General features: G+C 40.7%; 2 protein-coding genes across 2 annotated transcripts in view; both read right to left on the reverse strand.

The window, feature by feature from the left end:
* The window catches only part of LOC122796013 (E3 ubiquitin-protein ligase TRIM39-like), a 177,864-nt gene extending 161,621 nt beyond the window's left edge, over positions 1 to 16,243 (reverse strand). Inside the window, exon 1 of the mRNA XM_044064494.1 lies at positions 16,011 to 16,243. Coding sequence (XP_043920429.1) covers positions 16,011 to 16,166 — 156 coding nt within the window. The 5' untranslated portion in view covers positions 16,167 to 16,243. The remainder of the gene's footprint in view (positions 1 to 16,010) is intronic.
* A 311-nt stretch (positions 16,244 to 16,554) lies between these two features.
* Positions 16,555 to 17,146, reverse strand: part of LOC122795929 (E3 ubiquitin-protein ligase TRIM52-like) — a 117,164-nt gene continuing 116,572 nt past the window's right edge. Inside the window, exon 3 of the mRNA XM_044064410.1 lies at positions 16,555 to 16,638. Coding sequence (XP_043920345.1) covers positions 16,555 to 16,638 — 84 coding nt within the window. The remainder of the gene's footprint in view (positions 16,639 to 17,146) is intronic.

Consider the following 17,146-nt stretch of genomic DNA (forward strand, 5'->3'; position numbering starts at 1 on the left):
AAATCATGACTGAAAAATCAAGCAGTGACATGTCCAAGTCTGAAAATGTATTTCACATGCATGATCCCTGCATATCCCCGTTATCCATACCTCGTCTCAACCTCTTAGATCAAGAAATCTGGACAAAGCCATAAATGATGGAGGAGACAAAGGCTCAATAAAAGGGGCCACGTTTTAAATATTGATCCTACAAACATAGAAAGTTGACAAAATAATAGGTTTCCACCAGCATTAATTTAATGAATGGAATGAAGTCAGAAACTGAAATATCTGTCATTATTTTCTGACTTCAAATCTCAATGATTTGCCAGAAAACCACAATTTTATGAGAAAAAGAAGAAAACTATGAGGCAAAAATATGGACATTCTGCAAAAATGTTTTATTTACTTATTTAATTATTGTATGTTTATTATTACTTTCTTACGTAGTTCTGACTAGTTTTATTTTGCAGAAACATATAGGACAAGTTTTCTTCATCATTACTACTTTATTAATGGGCTGTGTCTGACAAGGGATTCAGATAATTTTTGCATTTGTTTCATAGTAATGTTTCTTACTGAAGTAGTTATTTGAGAGTTGGTCAGAAAGGTATGTCTGTGGTTTAGCTGACGGGTGTGGTTTATATTTTTATTGTTGTTTTGAGGTCATTCTGGATTAGAGATCTTGAACAGTAGACAGTAGACATTATACGAGAAATAGGTTTCTGAGCATTATTATTACTAATACTTTTTGTTAATTAGTAGTTAGTTTATTTTCTCTGGGAGGAATAGCAGTCCATATTTTCAATAAAAGGGATGGGGTGTATTTGTGTATATTTCAGTTATACAGGTACCACATTTTTCAGCCTCTGCTGGAAAGCATATGCCAAACTTGCCCAAGAGTTGAGTCTTTGATTTTGGAAATACAATCCTGCCCTGGTAATTGAACTATAGATCAACTCTTTGTCCTACACAAATATTAGAGGGGTCATTGTTGTTTGCCAGTAGAATCAATGTGGGTTTTGTGGACTTGAAGGCATAAAACTACATACCCTAAAATGTTTTGTGGGAAGTATTAAATATTACAGGGTTTCAGGGCTGTTGTTGAATGCCATTTTTCTGCTGTAAATGAGGTGCAAGAACAGTATCCATACTCTCAGCATTAATTCAAACACTTTTAAGGTGGACATGGCATTCCACCAAGGCTGGGTCTTGTCTTCCACCCTGTCTCCAAATTTCATGTAAAAGATATTAAAGCAGCTCCAGGTTTTGGAAAGTATCGGGTCTGGGGATATGAGGACTGCACCTTTGTTGTCTGCAGTCCTTTTCATTCGACATCTATACCTGTGGTCTTTCTTGAGGTAGTGGATGAAACAGTGTGATCATGGACACAAGCAACAGAAATTAGGTTCCTCTGTAGAGTGGCTGAGCTCACTCGTTTTTGAGTGAGGAATGTGGCAATTCAGAAATACCTCAGAGTGCAGTTATTGTTCCTTTTGTTGAGTGAATTCATTTGGTGTAGTGTTGGCACCTTGTGACAATGCCTCCTTAGACTTTTCATCATAATTATTTGTTACATCAGCAGATTCTATGAAATTATTTCAATATCTGAGCTGCACCATATTCACTGTCAAATGAAATTAAAACAAATGCAGTTGTTCTATAAAAACAATTTTTGTCAACACCACTTTTATTTTCAGTCATCTATGGTTTTTACACAGGCACAAATGATTTTTACCTAATCTATAAAAACACTTTTAAATCTCAATTACAAAGCTAAGAATAAGCATTCATTATGTTGTGGGACCAGTACTGCAGATAAAGATCATCCATAAGCAATGATGTTACATGCATTCGGTTAGTAAATCAGTGTCAATGGGCCAACCAAGAAGGAGATATGGAGGATTTTCAAGTGTACATGTGTGTGTGTGTGTGTGTGTGTGTGTGTGTGTGTGTGTGTGTGTGTGTGTGTGTGTGTGTGTGTGTGTGTGTGTGTGTGTGTGTAAGCATTCTTATATGCATGGTGTAGATATATGTTCAAAGATGACAAAATCAGCACTAAATATATAGCAGATATTTTTGTTTATTGTGGTTCTAATGATTTTTCAATTAGAAACATAACCTTAAATATAGCTTCTTGTAAGCTTGTGTATTTCCATAGAACAGCTGATTTCCCTTCAGCTTACAGATCGCACATATATGTTGCTAGGTTATTATTCTGGAAGCATCATTCTCATCATGTTAAATGTCCTTCTCTTTGCTGTTTAGGTATTTTCCACCAAAGTAATCTGCAGCCAAGGTACCTCAATGTCTAGTCAGTATACCAAAGCCTTTAATTTTTAACAACACCATATGTCAGACGTATGCTCTCCACATCAGTGGAGGGCATAAAGGTGACATACAGATGCATCATACTCAGAAATGAACTGCCCCAGGAGACCAAAAGTCATCACAGAAAAAGAGAGAACATGTACATCCAAGAAAAAATGTGATGCCTGGGGAGAAGGGCAAAGACCTCTCAGTCAGGCAGATGTTCCCAACAGAAAAAAAGGATGAAAAGATGATAGGAGGGACGGACTAAATACTGCAACTGTGAAGAGAAGGGCATCTACTGTAATGTTAATATTTGACATAACTGTAGTATGTCCCTCAACATTACTGTTACAGTATTCATAACAGATAGAGTACAAAAGCTACTGTGAGGAATGGGGGAGGAAGGCAAAGAGGAACCTAGAAACCCATGAAGGATAGCCTTGGCAAAACCCACCCTGGCTCTAGAAGACCAAGTAGCAAGAACACCAGATAGTAGCTTCAAGAATGGAAATAGTGTCCAAACCCTTGGAAAAAGCCAGAGAGGAGATCACTGTCCTGGTAGAATGGGCCCGAGCAGAAGCAGAAATCTGCATGCCATGAAAGGAATAACAAAAGGAAATGGCATTTGAAATCCAGGAGGAGATGGTTTGCTTAGAAGCAGCCAAATCCAATGCCCTGGCATGAAAAGAAACAAAACGTGGCTCAGATTTATGTACAGACTTTATCTTATGTACATAATACCTGAGCTGTGTATGAAGATCCAAGGTGTGTAGAAGCTTCTCACAAGCAGATTGTGGAGAAGGAAAAAAGGAAAGAAGCTGGATAGACTAAGAAACAACTCATTGACCACCTTGGGCATAAAAAGATGATTAGTATGCAGAGACACCCTGCCTCTATGAAAAATCAAAAAAGGAGTAACTTCCATCAAGGCATGGAGTTCAGAAACTCTCTTGGTGGAAGTAGGGGCAAACAATAAAACAGTATTTCAGGTACAATTTTGCAGAGGAGAAGAGGCAGCAGGCTCTAAAGAAGCCTGGGTCATTTTTTCAAGGACAAAATTAAAATCCTAGGAAGGAGGGTTGGGCTTTCTTGGAGGTCTGATGTGGAGGATGTCTATTAGGAATTATTTAAATCTCAAAACAAGAGGTCAGTAGTGCAGTCAAATGTAGATAAGCAGTGATTGCTGACAAATGAGCTTTAACAGAGGAATATGACAAGCCAGCATAGAGAAGTTCATACAAGTAAGAGAGAACCTAAAGGACCTCTAGCGAGAAAGGATCTGGTGAAATTTAAGACACCAGACAGAAAATCTCTTCCATTTTGATATATATGATTTTCTGGTATTGGGCTTCCTGGCATCCTACAGAACCTTAAGCACATCCTCAGAGAAAGGAATTCAATAATGCATTAAAACCATAGCACCCAAAGTGTCACTTGAAGAGTGGACAGATGAAGGCGAAGGAGAAACATCTTGTCTTGTGTGAGAAAATCCATCTGGAGAGGTAATTCATGATGACTGCCCCTGGTCAGATGAAAAAGGAGGGGGAACCAGTAACCGTTTGGGCCTAAAGGGAGTCACCAACAAGATTTTTGAAGAGTCCTATTTGATCTTTTTCAGGACCCTGTGAAGAAGAGGAAAAAGGGGGAAAGCATAAAGGAACATCCCATTCCATGAAAAATACATGGCATCTACCTTCCAAGCCAGAGGGCTTGGGGTTCTGGAACAGAACCAAGGAAGTTGTCTGTTCAGAGAAGAGACAAAGACATCCACTTGAGGAATACCCCACCAATGAACTATGTCCAGAAATACCTCTCTGTGAAGCATCCCTTTGTGAAGGTGTGCCTTGGACCTGCTCAGAGAGTCTGCCACCAGGTTTTGTCCTGAAAGAATGTAAACAGCTTGCAGAGAAACCTGCATTTCGATAGCTAGGTCCCAGTCCTGAAGTTCTAATCTGCAAGAAGATAGGACCTTGTGTCCCCCTGCTTGATGATATACCTCATGACTATGGTGTTGTCTGTATAGACCCACAAAGGTCCTGGGGACCAAAAGAAATGGAAGGCAGGGGTAAGTGCCCATATTTCCTTGAAGTTGATGTTATCCAGCTGCTGATGAGGGGGGGCAGAGACCCTGAACTCTCATACTGCCTGAATCAGCTCTGCAAACCTAACCCAAAGCATCTATAAAGAGCTCCTGAGACAGAGCAGGAGACTAAATAGGGATTCTTGTATTGAGAAATTTGTACTGAATCTACCACTGAAACTTAAATCTTAGACAAGGAAGGGAGAAAGGAAGGGAACTGGAAACGCCAGTGGGTGTCAATGTTAAAGCCACACTGACCACAGGTACCACTGAAACTTTTTCATGTAATGTTTGGCAGACGGGATCATGGGGATGGTCAAAGCCATGAACCCCAGAACCTCAGAAATTCCCTGGCAAGCATAAGATATAGATTAAGTAAGAACTGGAAGGAAGTGAGACAGTATCTTGGGAGCAGGCAGAGATGCCATCATTGGAACAGTTTGAATCCTGCATTCCAGGAAGATATAATCCTGAGAGGAAGAAAGGACAGACTTCTGGAAATTGATGGCAAAACCCAGACTGTGCAACAGTAAACTGGTGAATTGCAGGTCCTGCAGGAGCCTGGAAGTCAAGGAAGCCTGAAGGAGCAGATCATCTAGATAAGTAACAATCTGTACTCTTTGATGCCAGCAGAAATCTATGACTGGAGCGAGGCACTGGTGAATATCTTTGTTGTGTGGAAAGACCAAAGGGCAAAGCAGAGAACAGAAAATGGCAGGAAGAAACAGAGAAGTGTAAATACTTCCTGAATAGAATGTAAATGGGAATATAAAGGTAATCATCATTCAGATCCAGGGAAACTAGGAAGGCCTAAGGAAGCAAAAGAGAAAATAGAGTCTGGAGGGGAAGGCATCCTGAAGGTGGGTCCTTTGAGGAAAATATTCAAAAAGGAAATACTTAGTACAGCCCTCCAGGACCCCTCCTTTCTATGAATCAGAAAAATCCTGGAATAAGCCCTGCACCCCTTAGGGCCTCTGGGATGGGCTGAATCATGCCCTGATACAGCAGACCCTGTAACACACCTGAAAATGGGGAATCTGGTCAGAAGGGAGTTATGGAATGCCCAAAAAGGGTAGGAAGACTTCCAAACCATGAAGTAGCCTTGATGGATGATTGAAAATACCCATGTGTTTGAAGTAATCTGCTGCCAAACAGGGAAAGATAAAGACAGTCTGAGAGACAAGAGAACCTAGTGAAGCTGGAGGAAAGGCAGAATGTCATATGAAGGCAGATTTGTCCTGAAAAGAAGGTTTTTGAGTTATATGCATCTGAGTTGGTTTGTCAGAAAAAACAAGCCTAAGGACTTTCTTACCCTTAGAGGGCTGATGAGGCTGTCTATGAATAAATGCAGTTTTAGAAGGATAATTCCTCTGAATATTAGGAGTCGAAGAGTCAAAAATCTGTTTAAGATACTTCATGCCCTTGCCCTGGTTCTGTAATGTCTTAAATAAGTTTGCCACTGGAGTACCAAAGATATTTTGATTATCCAGGGAAGCATCAAGAAGCTTAGCCTTAATATCATCAGGCGAAGCTTGAAGATAAGCCAGAAATATCACCTCATAACAGAGCCTGAAGCAGCAGCTCTAGAGGAGACATCAGCAGCATTGTAACTACATTTAATGGAGTGACAAGCCAACTGAGATGTGGATCCCACCAAAGAAAGAGCGTGGACTTAGCTTCAGCATTGGGCAGATCAGACAGAACCCCTCCCAGTTGAGATAAAAGGGATCAAATATACCTGGTTATGTGAGTTTGATAGTTAATGGCATTAAATGTCAAGGTGGCAGAAGTGTAGACCTTCTTTCCCAGACTCTCCATAGCTCTGAAATCCTTGTCTGAAGGAAGAAGCTTAGACAAAGGCAAAAGCCATGAAGGCTTATCAGCAGAGACTGAAATCATAGCAGGATCAGAAGGACACATAGTCTTGTATACACTTGTAAAATTATTTTTATTGTAATTTGACCACTAGACGGCACAAAAGGACATGAATTAGAAATGGGAGATGTTAAACCTTAAAACGTTTTTAACATACATATATTTAAATAAATATTTAGGAATTTGTATTAAGGTGATTTATTATGGATTGTTCTGTAAGTTGTATTTATTTATTACACATAATTGTATTTAAAACAAATTCTGATTTTATACACATTTTACATTTATTTTTTGTGCTTTTAAACTGTGTATTAATTGAATCATTAGACTAGTCCTGTAATTGGTTGTATTTTAATGGTTTTAGTATAAATAAGGGCACAATGAGGAGGTATGCATGCATCTGATGAAGTCTTGATTTTTGATGAAAACGCAGTGTGACCTGCAGCAGTTATGTGTGTATACATTTTTAAAGTCGTTTGGTTTTGAACACTTACAAAGAAATATGAAAGCCTCAGGGACCTTATAAAAACAGTCAGGCTTCTTAGGTGCAGGAGGGTTGGAATTAGTAGCTAAAGAGGCTGCTGAAAAAGTATCTAAAAGAGCAGTCAACACAGGGGAAACAGAAGAAAGCTCAGATGAGTCCATCTGCAGCAGCTCAAAATATATTTTCTGGATGTCAGAAACTTGGGAGTAGTCTCACTTAAAATGATCCATTATGCAAACCACTGTATCCCCAAAGGACAATTTTTCCAAAGGGGAGTCAGGACTTAAGGACTTCTACTTTTCAGAGCCATAGTCAAAGGGTGATGACATTTGAGAAGAGTAGGCCAGCGAATCCTCATCATGTTCCCTAGATCTTTCAGGGGTAGAGGATAAGGGAGAGGTATGATCCAAACCCCCCTGATGTAGTCTCAAAGCCATTAGGGCATTAAACAAATGATGAGTAAAATCCTGTCATGCATTCTGAGAATCTTTGGGAGTGGGAGAAATTTGCTAATTCTGCAGTCTTTTCTGAAAGGGGACATCAGCTTTAACAAACCTCTGTGGCTCAGAATATTGTCTTGACTCAATCAGGGTACCAGGCACCTTCTCTCTAAATAAGATCTGGGGAATCCCCTTAGGTCCCTCAAATATGATCAGCCATTGTTCCCCCTCCACATCTGCAGCAGATGTATGGAAAGCCTTAGAGGATGTTCAAGAAGCCGGTTCCATGATGGCTTCTGACAGGGTTGTGGCAGAGGGAACTGACATCAGCAGTAGGCAGCCCTCCTCAGGGGTATCATCCACCTGAAGAGAAATGTCCAGCAGATGCTGGACAGCTGCTGTATCATAGCTTGAAATTTTAGCCTTTTTCTTAAGATGCATCTGTACCTTGGGAAGGGAATATTTGGTCATGGTACTCTGGGCCAACAATTTGAGACATTGGTTTCCAAGATAAATTGAAAGAGATGACAGACAACTGAAAAGAATCTATGGCACAAATTCCTGACAAATAGAGCACTGAGAGCAGTCATGAGAAGTGCCTAGACAAAATAAACACTTGTGACAATCTTTATGAGGTATCTGCCTCCCACATGGGAATTTCCTATTCTTGGATGACATGAACTCTCAAAATGTATTATAAAAGAAAAGAAAAGGAACTCCAACAAAGTACTTACCTGTAAAAGGCTCAGTACAACCAGCACAGTGAAGGGCATTCATGCCAACATACAACTGTGGCATTCAGAGAGGCGGCAAAGAAATTCTGAGTACGGAGGGTCTGTGTGTCACCTTTATACCTGTACTGATGAAGATAGCATATATCTGGCATACAGTACTGGAACATATTAAAGGCTTTTGTGTACCAACCAGATGTAGGGATGTCCTTGACAGGAAATCCAATCTGTTATGAATACTGCAACAGTGATATGAAATGACATCTTAAATTTCTCAAGACTTTTTACCAAAAAGCAGTCAAAGCATGGGATTCCTTGGTATTCTTTTAACTCCAATCTTATGTAAGCTTTTCAGTGTGAATAAAAATAAGTTATTTTATTGCTATAATGTTCCATCTATGTTGTCAATCTTCGTTTATCCTTGACATATGAGAACCAGCTCAATCGCTTTAACAGCTCAAGAGAACCAAAATCTCTCGAGCTAAGTCTCTGTCCAGGATACCTCTCTCAAGATTACCTCAAATCGAGTTTGCAGCTATATAAGGAAAAAAGAAAAACGTTCTATAGAAATTGAAGAGGCTATGTCCAAGGTCATACCTCCAAGGAGTCTGAAGGAGTGGAGGAAGGAGAGGGGGAACCAAGAATAAATGAAGATCGACAACACAGATGGAACATAACTTTTTTATCTGATGTTGTCAATCTTCATTTATCCTTGACATATGGGACAGAGTCCCCAGCAACCTTATATCTTGGGAAACCTTATGGAAGGATATTCCTGAACACCACAGAGCCAAAGGACACTCTTGCCCTGGAGACCAGATCCAATTTGTAATGAGTGATAAAGGTATGTGGAGAAGCCCAGGTTGCTGCTGCACATATTTCATCCATGGAAGCCTTTGAATGGAAAACAGCAGATGTGGCTATGCTCTATTAGAATGCGCACTCACCGGTGCTGGTAATTGGATAATCTTTTTATTGTAAATGAAGGTAATACATTCTCTCAACCACCTTGATAAAGTGACCTTTGAAACAGATTTACCCAGAGATGAACCTGAAAAAGATATAAATAACTGGTCCGACTTTCTAAAATCCTTACTTCTGTTGAGATAGAAATGCAATTGTTTGTGAATATCGAACAAATGCAAGCAATATTCACCTTTGTTAGAAAAATTTGGGAAGAAGGCAGGTAAATCAATGGATTGATTAATGTTAGTTTTTGAGACTACCTTAGGAAGAAAAGATGGGTTGGTTCTTAATGAAACCCTATCCTTATGAAAAGTCAAATATTGAAGTTTTGAATTAAATATGGAGGTTTTGAAGATAACACTTCAATCTCTGAAATTCTTATGGCAGAAGTAATGGCTATCAGAAAAATGGTCTTCCATAAAAGGAACTTCAGATCACAAGTAGCCTCTGGATCAAAATGGGAAAGGACCAAAGACTGCAGAACCATAGTAAGATCCCAAGGAGCCACAGGATCTTTGTAAGGTGGCTTTAATCACAGGGTTCCTTTCATAAATACTTTATACAGCCTATGCAAAATTAATGAGTGGTCTTCGAAGCCATTGTGGAAATTGGAAATGGTAGCTAGCTGGACTTTAATAGTAGAAGCAGAAGCTCCTTGTTCAAAAAGCGTAGCTAAAAATTCTAATACCTTTTCAACTGACACAGAGAAGGGATTAAAAATGTTATTGTCTGCCCAAATAGAAAATATTTTCTACTTGCTGTGGTATAGTTTTCTGGTGGAAGGTTTATGGGAACCCAGCAAAATTTTTTGAACTAGAGACAATAAGTTATTTTGCTTGGTGATTAGTGGAATTGGAGGAACCAAGCTGTAAGCCTGAACCTCTGTAGACTGGGGTGCAACAATCCCTGTGGATGGGACAGGAGATCCAGATCTGGGCCCAGAGTCCATGGATGATGAATTAGGTGAAGACACTGAAAGGGGAACCAGACTTGCTGAGGCCAAAAGGGGGCAATGAGGATCACCTTGCTCTTCAACCTGTTGGCTTTCTTTAAGAAGAGAGGAATCAATGGAAGGGGAGCATAGAGTAGTCCCGTGGACCAATTTTGAAGGAGAGCATCTATTGGGGACTCCCCCTGAGGAGGAATTAGGATGAAGTAACTAACTGCTGCACTTGTTGTTTAAGGGAGATGCAAATAGATTGCAGCAAGGCTGGCCCCATCGATGTAAAATCGTCTCTGCCACTCTGAGATTGAGAGACTATTCATGAGGCAGATGCATCTGCTCAACTTGTCCACTATCACATTTGAACTCCTCAGGATGTGCATTGCTATTATAAAACTATTGGAAGAAATCACCTAGTGCCATACTCAGAGAATTTCTTGACACAGTGAATAAGACCTGGTTCCACCCTCTTTGCTGATATACCAGACTACTGACATATTGTCTGACTGAATCATAATTGTTCCTAGAGGGAGGGCATCTTGAAAGGCCTGCAACACTAAATGTTCTGTCCTCAATTTCAGAACATTGATATGCAAACTGGTCTCTATTGGGGACCGAGTACCTTGGACTGTACTGCCCAGATAATGCCCCCTCACTCCATCTGAGAAGCGTCCAGAGTCACTATGGCCTTGGGCTGAGGTGAAACAAAGGGTCAGCCTAAGACAATTTCCTCAGATGCCATCTACCAGGATAAGTCTTTCTTCCAACAACTGGTGATGAAAATAGGATATGTCAAGGGATGAGTCAGAATGGACCACTGGGATACCAAAAGCCACAGCAGAAGCCTCATGTGAAATCTTGCCAGTGGGACCAGGGTGATTGCTGCTGCCATGGACCCTAGAGCTTGAAGAACTAACTGTGCAAGTACCCTGTCACTGGAAAGAATAGCTTGCACTTGGGACTTTATCTTTTGCATCCTGAGTAAAGGAAGGGAAGCTGTACAAGTGGTGGTATTCAGGCAGGTTCCTATAAACTCCAAACCTTTAGTTGGACTTAGTTGTAATTTTGTTTGATTCATTGTAGTACCTAGACAAGCAAAAAAGATGTAGAATAAAGTCTGTTGCTTGCTGTAGTAGATGCCTGTGGGAGCAGTGAAGAGACAGTCATCTAAATTTGGAAACACTTGGAATCCATGCAGTCTCAAGTGAGCTGTTACTGTTGCCATACACTTGGTGAACATCCTGGGGGCTGTAGTGAGACCAAAGGGCAGCACTTTGAATTGAAAGTGACTGGATCCTAGCCGAAAGCCGTGGAAGGTCTATGGAGCACATCCAATCATCTTCCTCTAAGAAGGGTAGGATAGACTGAACCATGACCATCCGGCATTTTGTTTGCTGAACAAACATGTTCAGAAGGCAGAGATCTAAAACTGGTCTCAAGTCCCCTGTCTTTTATGGCACCAAAAAGAACCTTGAGTAAAATCCTGATCCTATCTGGTCTGGTGGGTATTCTAGGCTGACTCGTTTTTCTAGCAGCTTTTGAATTTCTAGAATTGTTTGATCCCTCTGATTGGATGGAACATTGGGGATTCTTCTGCCTAATACTGGAATAAGCATGAAAGGGATATAGTATCCGCAGGCAATGATCCTTTCCACCTAAGTATCTGTGGTTGTCACCAGGCTCTTGAGTGCAAAGACAACTTCCCCCGAATGCCTCCAGAGGCAAGCAATTGGGCCACCTTTCAGGACCGCTGGTAGGGCTTCCCAGAGAAAGACTCTATAGAACCCTGATTTTGTGGGCCACCTCAGCTGTGGGGTCAGCATCTTCCATTGGAGCTCCTGCTCTGCCCAGAGGGGAGCCACCAACACGTGTCCTGAAAAGGTCCTTGGGATTTTTTGAACCACATCTTCCCACTCCTCTTGTTCCTTGAATAGGACTGCTGGGGAACTTAAAACTTTATGCCCAATGAAGATAGGGTCTTTCCATCTTACCTGGCAAAAGTTTCTTTGACTTTGGGACCAAACAATGATGATCCATCATAAGAAACATTGACCAACGAAGACTTAAATGGCTCTGCATACTCACACAAGCACATCCAGGCATGCCTCGTTATGACAACATCAGAACCCACTGCCTTAGTCATCTCTTCGGCTGCATGTGCAATGAGCCTTATAGACAACTTGGAAATAGACTCCAGGATAGCTAGCTGGAAGGCCACTTTATCTTAAACTTCCTCAGACACCGCTCCTGCAAGGGTATCGAAAACCTCCTTGATCAGATCCCTTTAGAGTCTAGTAAAATGTGCCATAAAATTCAAGGATCTTAAGGTGAAGCTTGATGATGCATACACCCACTTTCCAAACCTGTCCATCATCCTGGACAATCAGTTAGGGGGATGAACAGTGGAACTCTTTTCTGCAGGTTCCTTCTTGGTGGCTGTCATAACCACCATGGATCTATTGCTAATCCCTTAGCCCAAAACTGATGGTCCTCTGGCGCTGTGACAATTTTGGCTGGTCTCCTGGGGATTGGCTCTATGGAGTCACAGGTCTTCCACTGAGATCATCAGTAGGTAGGGTCAACCAAGAGGTAGATAGGTGAGCACCAAAGGCTTGCAGGTACATCGACTATTTTGAGGTAGGGTATGTGGGCTTCTAGTCACCCCTGTTTCAGTATTTCCAGAATGTCTCCACAGGAGATGCCTTCTGGGGGTGACTGTGGGGAACCCTCCCCATCATTGAAGTCTGTGCCCTCTGTGACAGATTCCTGTGGGGAATCTAGGCATTTCCTCTTACATGTCTTCTTCCAGGGTACCTTCTCAGTGGGAAGCTCTGTAGAGGGCTCAGAATAAGAAGAAGGACATTGCACAGGAGTATCCTGCAGCTATGGTGCTTGCTGTCCAGGTGTGGAAGTTTGTGGATACTCTGGATGAGAAGGGGTCCCAGGATAAAACTTTGATAGGGAAGGGGCCAGCTGAGAACCTGCAGAGGCCAATGCCCTCTCCATCACTTGGAAGGCAGGTCCACCTGAAGAGGGATGGGAGCCCAGAACCAATAAGGACAACCTTGGAACTGTGGTTCCACCCTGCTCTGACAAAACGCCTCCAAAGTCAGAACAGGGAAAGAACCCATGCATGCTGAGTCTCCAAGAGTCAATTGTGGTTCTGAATAAAAAACTGGAGCTGATCCAAACCCCTTGGATCCAGCAGTGATGCTATGACTCTGGAAGTTGAGGAACTCAAGGCAGAATCTGGAACCGAAGTTGAAAAGACTGTGATTGGCACCGAGACCTGCGGCACAGAAGTTGTTCCCAAAGACGGAGCCAAAGAAGTTGGTTCCTTGGATTTTTTGACTGCCAATTTCGATATTGCTGGAAGTGTGGGAGCCAAAGATTTGTGCTTCTTAGCTGCCGGAGCCAAAGGGGATGCCGGCACCAAGTGACTCCTTTACTGTCCATATCCAGATTTAGAAGAAGAGGGAGATGAAGGTGAAGCTACATCAGATTTGGATTGACTGGACAAAACCTCCTCAAAAGAAGTCTTAATTAGACCTTTTAGAATCAGTTTATTTTTTCTTTCTATGGAGGCCCAGTGACTGAAAGCTTGACAGATGATGCAATCTGCTTGAAAATGCACTGGGCCCAAGCAGTAAACACAAGAGGAATGGCCATAAGAGTTGAGCATTTTCCTCCTGCAATCATGACATCATTTGAAACCAGTTGTTCCCCTAGATTTATCTGCCATATTGAGTAAAGAAAATGTATCAACTGCAGATACACTCATGCAGTACTGAAAGACACACACACACACACACACACACACACACACACACACACACACACACACGCACACACACACACACACACACAGACACACAGACACACACACACACACACACACACACACACACACATACACATATAGACTAGAAGGGGAAAACGGCTAACAACATGGTAGACCAGAACTACCAAAAGGTAGGGGAAGGAAAGAACTACCAACAATGGCAGAGAGAGAGACAGATACCACTAGGTAAGAGCAGCACATTCACTGGCAGTAAAGGAACTAAGAGAGTAAAAACTACTTTTTTGTAGAGGGAAAAACTACCAACAATGACAGGGAAGAACATCGAAGTGTAGGGAGACAGAGGATAATATAAACAAGCTAAAGGTCAAACTGGGTAGAAAAAAAAAAATATATATATAGATATATATATATATATATATATATATATATATATATATATATATATATACACACACACACACACACACACACACACACACACACACACACACACACACACACACACGCACACACGCACACACGCACACACGCACACACGCGCACACATATAAGCTTTATAAAGAGTTATACAGAAATTCAAAGTACTCAAGAGAAAACCAATGAAAAATACATTTAGCTGGCAAGGCAATCTGGCTGACTAGAGACTTAGCTCGAAAGGTTTTCATTCTTGTGAGCTGTTATAATGGCCGAGCTGGTTCCGAGAGTCAGAACCGAATCCCATATGTCAAGGATAAATGAAGTTTGACAACATTAGATGATGTCTTTTCTATTTTTTACTTTGCCCTTTATTTACATACTGGTACCATCAAAGAAAAGAGATGCCAAATCAAGTGTCTTTTGGATAGGAACTGGCAAGTAAAGACTTAATAAAAATTACTCTGGTTTAGCACCACCTGGTGGAGAATAGAGTTATGCAGCACAGATGGTAGATGTCATAGCAATGGACAAAATATAGGTCTGACTTGCAAGAAGCATAGCTAGAGTGGGTCAAAGGGGGCAGTCACCCCTTACACAAAGTGCTAGGGGGCAGGATTAGCCAATGCCAATTGGTCTTCAGTGTATTACATGCATCTGTGGTCAGAAATGAAGCACTTAATGTTCCATGTGGGGCATAAACTGTAGCAACTGCATTTCAGGAGCACCAACTACCAGATTGCAGCCCTTTTATTTTTTTTTTAATTTCTCCTCAACTGAGGAGGGGTGATGGTGGAATGCAGAAACAAGACCTGTGCATTTCAGAACCACCAGCCACCAGATCTGAGACTTTTTTTACAGGTTCATAGGTACTTATTTGGCTATTGATCTGTGAGGAACTTAAGAAGCCCTAGCAGCCATGGTTAACAGCTCTCAAACTAACCATGAAAGTCACAATTGTCCTTTTGCTGGCACACACAAACTATAAGTTTTCAAATAACAAATTCAGTAATAATCATTGTAGTGTGGTGAATTCCTTACATGTCCATGTCTTTGTAAAAAGCTGTAGTCAGTTCAAGTCGTCAAAAGGAATTTTGTGCCCACACTGTTGGTAACTGTGCTGTAAGTATATAATCTCCAGCTGTCTCAACAGTGAGCACAAAAATATGCATAGCATAATGCAGCTTGTATTCCCAGGGTAATGAGACATGAAAAAGCATAAGTAGTGTAGGAACACTTGCAACACTCTAAACATAATTGGAATATTAATTAATAACAAATCTATATTTTCCACTGAGAAAACAAAATGTGCCAAACTTTCTAAGCATTCCTGACAGAAAATAAGATAGTGAATGAATGCTTAACCATCTGTAACATAGCTGGGTCTATATCATAAAACTGAAGAGGCGTTTAATCAAACGCCTCTTTGTCGACACATAAACAGTGCACTAAAGCGTGAACGCTCAGAACACCAATTTCTTTCCCTGGGAAAGAAATCAGTAGCACTAAAACGCAAACATACACACTTTCAAACATTACAATGTGGGGGCTTTGCCACCCACACCCCCCAACGTGGGGGGCTGTACCCCTTACACCCCCCCAACTAAATATACCAACTCTGAGATCGCACTACAGTGGGGAAAGGGGCAAACACATGAAGAAGGCCAAGCGATTTCTTTCTCAGGGAAAGAAATCATTGTTTTGAGCATTCATGCTTTAGTGCCTTCGCTCTTTAGGTGTTGACAAAGAGACGTTCGATTAAACACCTCCTCGCTTTTCTAATATAGACCCACATAGCTGACACTCTAGTAAACATGAGTATCAGTGTCAATACATCAGTTTTTATATTTTTGTAACAATTTAATTCCATCTACTAATGAATGCCTTGCTACAGCAATGCATTCCCCATCAACTAACAAACATCATGCTTCCAAGGATAGATCATATAGATCATCAAATATGATATTTCTCAAACCAACTTACTTTAAAAAATATCACCTCTTGTGATCTCAACTTTTCTTCCATCTCTTTAATCAGCTTGCTTATGGAATAGTTGGAATTTGAAAGGTGTCTTAATTTTTCCTCCCATGTTTCTAGAATTTTCTTTTCCTTTTGACTTAGTCTATCTAGCAGAAACATTTTTTCATCATCAAGAAATTTGTGTAATTCGTTGAACTCTGCTATGACCTGAGTTCTCTGTGATTCTGCATTTTCCTGTTTTTAAAGATGCAAAAGAAAATGTATGCCAAAACTTATTCACATTTCATTATATACATGCATTTACAAAATGCCACTTTTAAGTAATATGCCCCCTCCTTAATTCAAAAACATCTGACAGTATAATTACATGCAAAACAAACATTGCCAGATCTTATCAAATAAATTAGTTAATTCTGCTATTTCTTTTTTTCAACTGTGCCATCAGTCATGTCTTTAAATAAGCAGCACTATAAAAATAACCAAAATCACCATCTTACCTATGTAACTGTAAATAAATAAATTTATTTATTTATTGTTTTTTTTAAATTTACTCGTTTATTTGCATTTCTTTACTGAGATAATTCAGCTGGGCTGGATACTCCTTTTCAGTGGAGACCCATGGAGAAAAACTCTAACAAAGTACAGTCAGTATACAGTTAATAAAATACAGTTAATAAAATCAAATGTCAATAAATAAAGATAAAATAAATAGTAGTATACAGTGCAACAAATACTCATACTAATGTACAGTATAGTTGAACAAATATACATACAAGATACACAAAAATGTCTTTCCCTAACAGTGAGAGTATCGACTGTAATGTGACCATTCGGAACTTAGACTTCTGTACCGATTCGTTCAACTTGCTGAGATCCATGATGGGTCTCAAATCCCCTGTTCATTTGGGCACCAAAAAGAATCTGGAGTAAGTCCCTAATCTACTTGGTCTGCGGGGATGGGTTGGATGACTCTCCTTTTGAGCAACGTTTGGATTTCTACAGTTGCTAAATCCCTGTGATTGGGTGGAACATCCGGGATTCTTCTGGTCTAAGGAGGAGTGAAAGAGAAGGGAATACAGTATCCTCTGGTAATTATCCTTTGTACCCACTTGTCTTGTGTGATGTCACGCCAGGCTTCT

This window comes from Protopterus annectens, chromosome 2.part2, assembly GCF_019279795.1.
Source record: "Protopterus annectens isolate FY-2018-M chromosome 2.part2, PAN1.0, whole genome shotgun sequence".
Classification (NCBI taxonomy): domain Eukaryota; kingdom Metazoa; phylum Chordata; order Ceratodontiformes; family Protopteridae; genus Protopterus; species Protopterus annectens.